Source organism: Coregonus lavaretus (assembly GCF_964263955.1).
Source record: "Coregonus lavaretus genome assembly, chromosome: 35".
NCBI classification, from domain to species: domain Eukaryota; kingdom Metazoa; phylum Chordata; class Actinopteri; order Salmoniformes; family Salmonidae; genus Coregonus; species Coregonus lavaretus.
The window spans coordinates 5,442,545-5,453,360 of record NC_140022.1 but is presented as its reverse complement, the minus strand read 5'-3'; the positions used below and the strand labels follow the sequence as shown (position 1 = coordinate 5,453,360).

The window sequence follows — 10,816 nt, the reverse complement described above, 5'->3', positions numbered from 1 at the left end:
GAGAGAGGAACCACCACCAACCGATGACGTTGACGCACTGGGTCTAGTCTTAGTTGGGCGAACCACCGCTGTGCTCTGCGCATGTGCAGAAGCCCTAGCGGGACCACAGAGTGGGCTGCCGACATGAGACCCAAAAGTGACATGATCGATAGCGCCGTTACTGTGTGATTCGGACGACACTTCCTCAGGGCTAGTAACAATGCTGCCCTTCGAGGGTCCGAAATTCGCGCCCTCATCATTACAGTGTCTAGCTGTATTCCCAGGTAGACAATCTGATGACTGGGCCAGGGTGCGCTCTTTTTCCAATTCACAGCAAACCCCAGACGCGTGAGATGAGTCACCGTCTGTGTCGTGTGTGTGAACGCCAGCTCTGCTGACGGGGCGAGAATCAGCAGGTCGTCTAGGTAGGCTAATAGCCTTATTCCTTGACGACGCAGCGGTTCCAATGCCGCCTCCACACATTTGGAAAACGTTCGAGGTGCCAGGGCGTACCCAAACGGCATCCTCGTGAACTCGTACGCCACCCCTTGAAAGGCGAACCGCAGAAACTTTCTGTGGCGCGATTGTATCGGCACATGAAAGTACGCGTCCCTTAGGTCTATGCTTGTACACAAATCTCCCTTCTGAACACATTCCAGTAGGCGTTTTGTCGTTAGCATTCGGAAGGGCCGTTTGGTTATGCTCTCGTTGAGAATGCGTAAATCCAAAATCGGCCTCACTCCCCCCGTCTTTTTGGGCACTAGGAAATAGGGCGAGTACAGCCCCTTGTTCCTTTGCTCTCGGGGCACTACTGTGACCGCCTCCTTCGCCAAAAGTTCCGTAATCTCTGACTTCAGAGCGGCCACTTTGTCCGGCGTTTTCATCACCGTTTCCACTACTCCCCTGAACGGGGGTGGGGTCCGATGGAATTGGAGGGCATAACCCTTCTCTAACGTCTGTTCTAGCCAGCGTGAGAGGGTACAGCTTCGACGCCACTGCCAGCAATGCAGAGAAAGCGGGTGCGCGCGAAGCTGTGGTGCGTCCAGTAGGAAGGACCTGTATTCCTCTATGGCCCTCGCCGCCGCTATTCCCCAGCACTGGGTTGGTGGAATAGCCCAAGGCGGGCCCCCCTTGAAAGGGAGAGGACACATCAGCTCGTTCTGGGTGAATCGGGGGCTTTGATACGTTGGTTACGACCGTAACTCCAGTAATCTCGCCCTCCGTGAACGCAGCACGGGTCTGAACTGCACTGTCTGAGGTACTGGCCTGAGACAGAGCGCTCTTCCCTGAAAGCGATTGCGTCATCATGTCATTGTCTGACTGAGACTGCTGCTTGCCATGAGACCCATCCATTGCAGTACTCAACAGAGTCTGAAAAGTGTGATCTCTGACTGGTACCACAAGATGGTGCCACAATACCTCCTCACTGGTCTCATACGGCTGCTCAACAGCACACTCTTGTGTGGTGAGCTACACTCAGAGCCATGGGCATTGTTACGTTCTGAATACACTGGGGGCGTCCATACATTGGTTACGCCTGTAACTCTAGTATTCTCGCCCTCCTTGAACGTCGCATGGGTCTGATCTGCGCTGGCTGAGGCATTAGCCTGCAGCAAGGCGTCATTCCCAGCTAGCGGCTGCGTCCTCATGTCACATTGGGACAGAGACTGTTGCCTGTTGTGTGAAACCTTTACTACAGAGCTCCTAGGAGTCTGTAGTAAAAAGTCCTTATCAGGTGAGCTAAGGCTGCGCCTTGCTACCTTTTTCCCTTTCCTCTCCTGTGTATGCTCAGTTACACACCTCTGGTGAGTCGAGCTACATACAGAGTGGTGAGAATCAATACGTTCTGTGAGAACAGGGGGCGCCGATACGTTGGTTACACCCGTAACTCTAGTATTCCGGCCCTCCTTGAACGTAGCACGGTTCTGAGCCGCCCTGACTAAGGCACTAGCCTGAGACAGGGCGCCGTCCCCAGATATAGGTCGCGTCATCATGCCATTCTCTGGCTGAGACTGCAGCCTGCTATGAGAGGCACTCACTACAGTACTCCTTGGAGTCTGTAATGTGAGGTCTCTTTGAGATAAACCAAGACGGCGTCTAGGTATTATTCCTCCTTTCACCTCCTGTGTGCGTTCAGCTCTGCACCTCTGGTGGGCTGAACTACACTCAGTGTGGTGAGCCTGGGCGCATTCAGGAAAAAGTGGGGGCGCCGATACACTGGGCACCTTCGTGACCGTGGTAATCGGGCCCTTCTTGAACGCAGCATGGGTCTGGGTCGTACTAACAGAGACCTTAGTCTGTGATAGTGCGCCATCCCCAATGTGGTTATTATCAGCGCGTTCTGAGAGAGACGGGGGCGCCGGTACGTTGGTTACGCCCGTAACCGTAGTAATCCGGCCCTCCGTGAACGCAGCACGAGTCTGAACTGCACTGACTGAGGCGTTAGCCTGAGACAGAGCGCCGTCCCGAATAGCGGTCGCGTAATCATGCCATTATCTGGCTGAGACTGCAGCCTGCTATGTGAGACACTCACTACGGCACTCCTAGGAGTCTGTAAAGTGAGGTCTTTATAAGGTACACTTAATACCTTTTATATACCTGCCTTATGTGTGCATTCAGCAACGCACCATGGTGGGCTGAGCTGCACTCATAGTGGTAAGAGAGAGAGCGAGAGTGAGGAAGGTCGAACGCTCTCGGATGTATTATGGAAAAAGGGGCTCTTTTTTGACAGTGTCAAGTAGAGCCAACTCTTTATTACACACATCAACAAAAAACATTCTCCTCCATACACTCAACGGTAGAGTGTGCGGGGACAGTGGGCTCGGTCACAGCAGGCGCTGTGCCGTCTTCCGTTCTCTCCCCCTCGCCTGTCATAAACGGCGTCTCTTCTGGCCGCCCTTCGGGTGATGCCAGGATGACGCTTTAATGACCTCTCTCGCCGGCACCTCTGGCGCTGCAGGGGGGGGCGAGGCCCGCTCCCTTGCTGCTGGAGGCCGTCGTCTGACGCCAAGCTGTAGCGAGAGTAACGGCCGCCCTTCATCATATCCACTTCCGGGTTGGAGGGAATGGGGGCAGCTTAATCTCCCACTGTTTAGCAGCCCACTCAATGAGATCTAAAAATTCAGAGCACAGAGAGGCTGTGGCGTCATCATCCAGGGATGTAATGACCTCACAATTTCCTGAAGGAAAAGGGGTGTTAAACATCTGGGTCAGTGTAATGAATTGTTCCAATAGAATATTCATTTCTTCCCCAATAGCCCTGTCATCTCCTGAGTCAGCGCCTTCAGATGATGCCTCAGAGCTGAGACTAACATTGATAACACATCCTCAAGAGGAATATCCTCCCTAAAAATGCCCAACGCTGCTTCCACTCCTTCAAAAAAGGAGGGCGCAGCTGGCGCATAGTGGGGGATTAATGAGGCCGTCCCTGGCATGCTGTGTCCCTCAACCCACGAAACATATTTCGGGGGGGGTGACAGCCGCCAAGGGGAACAGCGACATTGAGCTCTGAAAAGAGCTTTAGTTAAATACTTACCCTATGGGTAAGCTTGGTGTGCTCATTGTAGGACGACGTCGATGATCTGGAAATCGACGGCGTTTTCTTCGTCCTGAGTCTTCTCTTCTTGGCTTCTTCAATTCTAGTCCAGTCGCTGAAGATAATGGGAGACAGATTGAGGGAACGGGGTTCCTTATATAGGGACACCTGTACTCCTATTGGCTGTAGGTGTGTGCATAATTTTGCTTCAGGCTGTTCTGCCTTAGGGCAGAGGGTAAACCACTAGGAGCATAGCTCCCCTATGGGGCGGAGCTCCACGATATAGAACCTAACCTTTACCCGAATCTTAACCACACTGCTGACCTTATGCCTAACCTTAAATTAAGACCAAAAAGTTAATTTTAGTTTTCATGAATTTTTACAATATAACCTATTTTGACTTTGTGGCTGTGGTAACTAGTATAACCCCTGGTTTATCATGCTGTTTAGTTTCACTTTCTCTTAGTTTAGCTATTGGAACAGATCACTTCAAACCACAACTGCAATACAGTCAACAGACAATTATCCCATAGCTGCAATACAGGGAACAGAAAATTATCCCATAGCTGCAATACAGGGAACAGAAAATTATCCCATAGCTGCAGGGTAAGTCTACTTTCCTCATTTCCTTTCATTGACAATTCATGTTCAACATGAACACCATAACTATCATTTACAGTTGGGTGGGTGTCATGATAGGTTTTGTGATCATTTAATATTCTATGTCTACAACAGGAATAAAACAGTAGACACGGTTAAGTGGAAACTGGTAGTGTAGATTTTAGTGAAAATTGTTTAGACGTGTAATTCTATGAATGTAGAATAGAACAGAGGCAGTAAGTACTTTTACACTAACACATTGCTTTCACTTTCTAATTCCAAGAAATCATGTGGTCCAGTGGAAGGAGTGAGGTGGCAAAGTACTCTAGTGCCAGATATTGTGAAAGATTACAGCAAAAAGTTAATGTTTAGAATGTGAAAAAGCTTCACGCTGCTGTACCCAGTTTGGACCATAGAGAAAGATAGGTTATCTTAATAGTTTGTATACTGGTTGTAGTTTTATTATCCTGAATGTATCTATCTAGTCTGTTCATTCACTTTCTATAGATCCATGTCGGAACGCAGAGGTAATTTTCAACAGGGCGCTTTTGTATAATTTAAGATTTTGATATTTGGGGTACATTATAAAATAAATGGTTAAACCTAAAACACTCTTATAGATGGCTGAACTATGATCCAAATATTCATTGTTCCAATTAACACCAACATTAATACTTTCATAAATAACATTTTTGATTTCTCTCTCTTGTCTAAGTGGCACACAAGATGAAATACTTCACAGTTAAGACTGGCAGTACTTTTGGTTCTCATATTCAGTTTATGAGACAACTCAACACCACAAGATGTTTTACGGAAGTCAAGTCTCCAGTGGAGAGTGATGTCATCATGGCTTTCTGTCCCATCGTCTCCCGCGCTGGGACTGATATTGAAGCAGCACTGCAACAGATTCCAAGTACAGTAACTCATCCCAAATATAACTTCCCAAGCAATGTTATTTCCTTCTGTACCAGATATTCTCTTTCCACACCAGATTTACTCAAAATGTACCAACAACATAAATTATATTACTAAATTGTTTATTTGAGATGCTTATTGGTTTATTTTGACGTATTCCCTCATTCTCTTGACAGCTGGTAAAGATGTCATTCTGGTAGTGCTGCATCACACCTTCAACCCAGACTACACTGTACCTGGCAGCAGCAGACTAGTGACCAGAAGTGATGTAATACTCACAGTGGACTGTCTGTTCCATGAGAGCCAGGGAGGACTACTGGACTGTCCTCGCAATGATGCAGCAGTCAGGACTATTCTGAAGAGGCTGAACATACAGCCAAAGGTAGCTAACCCTAATTCAAGGTTCAGGGAGGGCCACTCTCTTTAAATAGCTCAAAATGCAAAACCATATAGTTAACCAAAGTATTTTATTACACAGGGTCTGATAGTGTAAGAGAAAATAAATAGTTGTAGTATGAATCAAATATTAGTATTTGTAATGAGTGTTTTCTATAGATTGGAGCTGAAGAATGGATCAGTATCCCTGAGCAGGGTAACAGGCGGGTAAGTACATTCACAATTTAGACTGTGTTACTGAACTCTGTAGCTGTCACACAGATTGTAATTGGGGTTTTGTATCAATGAATCATCATTGTGAGTACAGCATCTCTCTGTATTTGATGTACTTTATACTTCTTCATCTCTTTTTACAGACCGGACATCCTGGCATTCTAGCTGTGATTCAGAGCATTATAATGGTTTGTCAAATCAATGATAAAACTAGACATCGTCAATCATGTGCCTCTTCGGGGCGACACTTTAAAAGGAAGAAAAATTGAAGTCAAATTTATGGATGGTGTCTGTCATAATGGAGCTGTTAAACAAAAGTCAGTACTGCTGTGGATCTCACAAGTCATTATTCTCTTTGCAGTGGCCAGTGTCTTCAGTCTACAACTACCTTTTCAATCACAGTAGGTTCTATTGTGTTCATTAATGTGGTCAATGTAATACAGTAATCATCACAGGTCATATCACTAACATTTTCTGTTTCCTAATCTTTTCAAGATCCACGTACCTCTACAAGACCCAGTTATGGCAGTGTTTCTGTGATTCTGAGCTATATAATGGTTTGTCAAATCATTGCAAATGATAAAACTATACATCATCAATCATGTGCCTCTTCGGTGCGACACTTTAAAAAAAGAAAAATAGAAGTCAAATTTAACGATGGTGTCTGTCATAATCGAGCTGTTAAACAAAAGTCAGTACTGCTGTGGATCTCACAAGTCATTATTCTCTTTGCAGTGGCCAGTGTCTTCAGTCTACAACTACCTTTTCAATCACAGTAGGTTCTATTGTGTTCATTAATGTGGTCAATGTAATACAGTAATCATCACAGGTCATATCACTAACATTTTCTGTTTTCTGTTTCCTAATCTTTTCAAGATCCACGTACCTCTACAAGACCCCGTTATGGCAGTGTTTCTGTGATTCTGAGCTATATAATGGTTTGTCAAATCATTGCAAATGATAAAACTATACATCATCAATCATGTGCCTCTTCGGTGCGACACTTAAAAAAAAGAAAAATAGAAGTCAAATTTAACGATGGTGTCTGTCATAATCGAGCTGTTAAACAAAAGTCATTATTCTCTTTTCAGTGGCCAGTGTCTTCAGTCTACAGCTACATCTGTAGAGTGCTTTCATATGTGAAGCGGCGCTTCTCGGACAATAATTAGGTTCAAAGTAGGTAGTAGGTTGTCATTCATGTGGTCATTGTAATTAGAGTAATCATCACAGGTCAAATCAGGACCACTAACATCTTGTGTTTCATGTTTCCTAATCTTTTCAAGATCCATGTCCCTCTTCAACAACTCGTTCCAGAAGTGATGAAAGCAGTTCCACTTTTGTACCAACAATGAAGACATGATAATTGTTTTTAGGGATTACATCTATCATTTCACGGCCTACTAAATAAGAAAATGTATTTACTTTGGATGTGAAGAGAATTTGCGGTTGTAATGTATAGTAATTGGGGCCGATATAAAAAATGTGATTAAAAATAATGGAAAATAATAAAGAAGAAACAGGATCTGTGGAAGGGGACACATCTCAACATCACTGGTAGTTTATACATGCATCCCACTTCTGACACCAGTGTAGCAAACAGTGGGGGTAACCCGGGTTGCTTGACGCAAGGCTAACTTGCTAGCCACAAACTCAACTATTTTGGAGGAGTTTGTAACAGGCATACAAAGGCCTCACTATTTTTGCAGTAGTTCAATGACTGAGCTGAGCTCTAAAGTGAGGGAAAAATGCATTTGAACAAAACATTGCATTCTGGGACGTGTCACCTGGTCGGGTTGTTGAAGTCAAGATGGCTGTAAACACCAAACGGTGGCTAGAGCATGAAATTGGCCTCAAATGAAGTTCCTTATTCAGTGAAATCCTTAAAGGGCACCACTTATCAACCTCATTTTCATTATCTCCAGCACAATACCAGTGTCGACATATGTGAAAACGGCGCATTTGTACGTTTTGTAGGAAAATATCTAATGTTAACTTCTACCTGATGACATTATCAAAGCACATTTATAAACACTGAGATTCGCGGTGACATGGGGAGCAAGAAAATACCCTCCCTTGGGCTAGAAACTCACTGCAGGTTTTGAAAATCAATGTTTTTTTACTTTTAATCCTACCCTGTGATGTCATAGACAAGCATTTTTTTAGGACCTTATCTTTCTAACCACAGATTATAGAAACACGCTGTTTTCACATATGTAGACACTGGTTTGGTGAAGATGATTAATGTGGCAGAATTTCCCTTTAAATGAAGTTCCTTATTCAATAAGAGTGTTTAGCAGTAACATAACGTTTTGCTGAAATGTTATCCAGCCTGTGGAGGAAGCGTACATTCATACAGATGTCTGATTAACAGGATCACGAACTGAGTGTGGGGATCTATTTTCTTACAACTAGATGTGATGCCTAGCTTAGCAAGAATACATGAATGATTAAACATAATAGGTTTGTGCTGTACTGATATAGATTGTTTAACATAACAAGCTGTGATTAACGTGAGGAACCGTTAGGGGGTAGGCTGAGACAGACTTGTGACTCACATACACACACACTGCCTCTTTGTTAAACCGCTCAAGGACAAAGTACTGCAACATGAAGAAGAGAACTGTGTCTGGGGTTGCTGACTCGAGACAAGTTGTGAAGATAACAACTAATGCCTGGCAACAGTGAAGCGCCAAGGGGCTGGGACCAGCCTGAGCGCCATCGATAGGCTGGGTAAGTTTAAACCACGCCCAGCCTCTATCCTGACAGGCCCAGTCGGGAGCGGGAACTATCTCTGTCAGAGTATTTAAAGAAGAACTTATAACAAAAGCTCAGTTCTCTGACTGCCCTGCGTGGTTTTTCAGTGGGCCCGTATATACGAACATCATATTTACCAATTCAAGTGTTTGCATTAATTAAAATACTAGTCTATTTTAGAAGACGTGTATTGACCTCTTTTTGTTCCTATACCAGATTTGAATTGACGCAACTTGACATGAGGGATAGTCGTGTCTTACAGGTAACTGACAAAATAAAGGAAACGTTTGAGTAAATGAGGGATACAAAGTATATTGAAAGCAGGTGCTTCCACACAGGTGTGGTTCCTGAGTTAATTAAGCAATTAACATCCCATGATGCTTAGGGTCATGCATAGAAATGCCCAGTTGTCCATTATTTTGGCTACCAAGGCTAGAAGAAGAGATTTCAGTGACTTTGAACAGAAAGGATGAGGCGAAGTGAAAGGGTCCACTCCCGTCAAAATCTGTCCATGTGGGAAAACAGAAATTCTGTTTATTAAGCAGACCCCCTACCTTCCCACCTTTGGGACAATGACTCCCATTGTTAGGGCGGAGACAAGAACATCTCTTCATTATATACAGTATCTCTGCTTTGAAAGAAGGGTCTCAAAGGAGCACAGGGGGTTTAAAAGGTATGTGTCTGTCTCGGTCACAAGGCTCAACCCAATTGGACACTTTTGGGAGATTCTGGAGCAGCGCCTGAGCAGGGTTTTCCACCACCATCAACAAAACACCAAATGATGGAATTCCTCCAATAGATTTCCAGACACTTGTACAACTTATGCCAAGGCGCATTGAAGCTGTTCTGGCGGCTTATGGTGGCCCAACACCCTATTAAGACACTTTATGTTGGTGTTTCCTTTATTTTGGCAGTTAGCCTATCTGTACTATACCTTATATTAAAGGACCCACCAGAGGGCAATGCCGCCCCTATAACGACATAATTCCTGCCTAAGAGCTGAAATGCATGTTCAGGTTCCCCCTCCGAAGAATGACGGGGAATACTTATAGGCATACATATTCACGAATTGTGGGTGGGAAGGAATGTCGTGGTGAATTATATGGGGAATGCACAAACTAGATTGCTATTGTAACAGTGTTGCTTCCGTCCCTCTCCTCGCCCCTACCTGGGCTTGAACCAGGGACCCTCTGCACACATCGACAACAGTCACCCTCGAAGCACCGTTACCCGTCGCTCCACAAAAGCCACGGCCCTTGCAGAGCAAGGGAAACAACTACTTCAATGTCTCAGAGGGAGTGACGTCACCGATTGAAATGCTACTAGCGCACACCGCTAACTAGCTAGCAATTTCACACCGGTTACACTATCTTGCTAACCTTATCTAGCTAGCTAATGTTATCTGTTGTTTTTTGCTACACCATATTCAAAAGTTTAGCTGGCTAGGCTATTCTGGAGTTGGATTTGTCAAAAACATTTAGGGAAAGTATTGCCACAGATGGAAACCAATATCTTTGACTTCACATTCTATTGTTATCTCCAAAGATTGGGCATCTTCAATAAGATACTTATTTATCTCCATTGTAATGGACACAGTGCAATCTTTTGTAGGTAGTCATTGAGCAAAGCCAAGTCATATAAACAGCCATTGAGCCAAGCCAAGTCAAATATACATTAATGTAGCAAAGTCAAGTCATATATACAGTCATTGAGCCAAGCCAAGTCATAAATGGTCATTGAGCAAAGCCAAGTCAAATATATATAGTCATTGAGAAAAGCCAAGTCAGTCCATTGACTGGAGTTTTTCAGTATCTCAGAAACAGCTGGCCTCATGGGCTTTTCACACATGAAATGAATGAATGGTTCGACAAACAAAAAACATCCAGTCAGCGGCAGTCCTGAGGGAGAAAACAGCTGGTTGATGAGAGAGGTCGAAGGAGAATGGCAAGAATCGTGCAAGCTAACAGGAGGGCCATGTAGTGTCGAGAAAACAATGCTAATTATGCTGTGAGAACAAGGAAATCCGCTGACACTGTCCTCGATTATAATTATTTATTACATTTGAAGATCTCAGCGCCAATTTACAGATATCTGCAGACATCTGGAGAACAACCTGACCCAAACTCTAAATATGTTATTCTCCCCGTCCTTTGTTTTAACCGTGGTATTTATCCTATGTAACCTGATATGGGTGTTTTCCCCTACAGACCAATCCCAGGACTCCACCTAACAGACTTCCTCTGCTTTAGGGTGCCCCTATAGAACTACTCTCCAGATGCTCCCCTTAAGCTGAGTCAACATCCTCTAAGACCATTTGCAACCATTAGCAAAGTCATAAATTGTCCAGATACCACAGCCACAAACTGGCAAATACGGAGCAGTACAACAGTGGTGTGCATCTAACGCAAAACTCATCGGTCCTTG

At 44.5% G+C, this 10,816-nt stretch overlaps 1 protein-coding gene across 2 annotated transcripts; it reads left to right on the top strand.

Moving 5' to 3' along the window:
* The first annotated feature begins 3,969 nt into the window (after nt 1–3,969).
* LOC311109775 (uncharacterized protein) lies at nt 3,970–8,615 on the top strand. Of its 2 annotated transcripts, XM_084152762.1 has the most exons (12): nt 3,970–4,120; nt 4,622–4,641; nt 4,830–5,027; nt 5,206–5,411; nt 5,585–5,632; nt 5,782–5,826; nt 6,000–6,039; nt 6,134–6,195; nt 6,374–6,413; nt 6,515–6,576; nt 6,730–6,814; nt 6,922–8,615. In XM_084152762.1, exons 2-11 carry the CDS (start codon nt 4,626–4,628, stop codon nt 6,805–6,807), a joined length of 795 nt encoding a protein of 264 aa, XP_084008888.1. In that variant the 5' UTR covers nt 3,970–4,120; nt 4,622–4,625; the 3' UTR covers nt 6,808–6,814; nt 6,922–8,615. The 2 variants fall into 2 exon arrangements, with proteins under 2 accessions (XP_084008888.1, XP_084008889.1); XM_084152763.1 differs by lacking the exon at nt 4,622–4,641.
* The last annotated feature ends 2,201 nt before the right edge of the window (nt 8,616–10,816 follow it).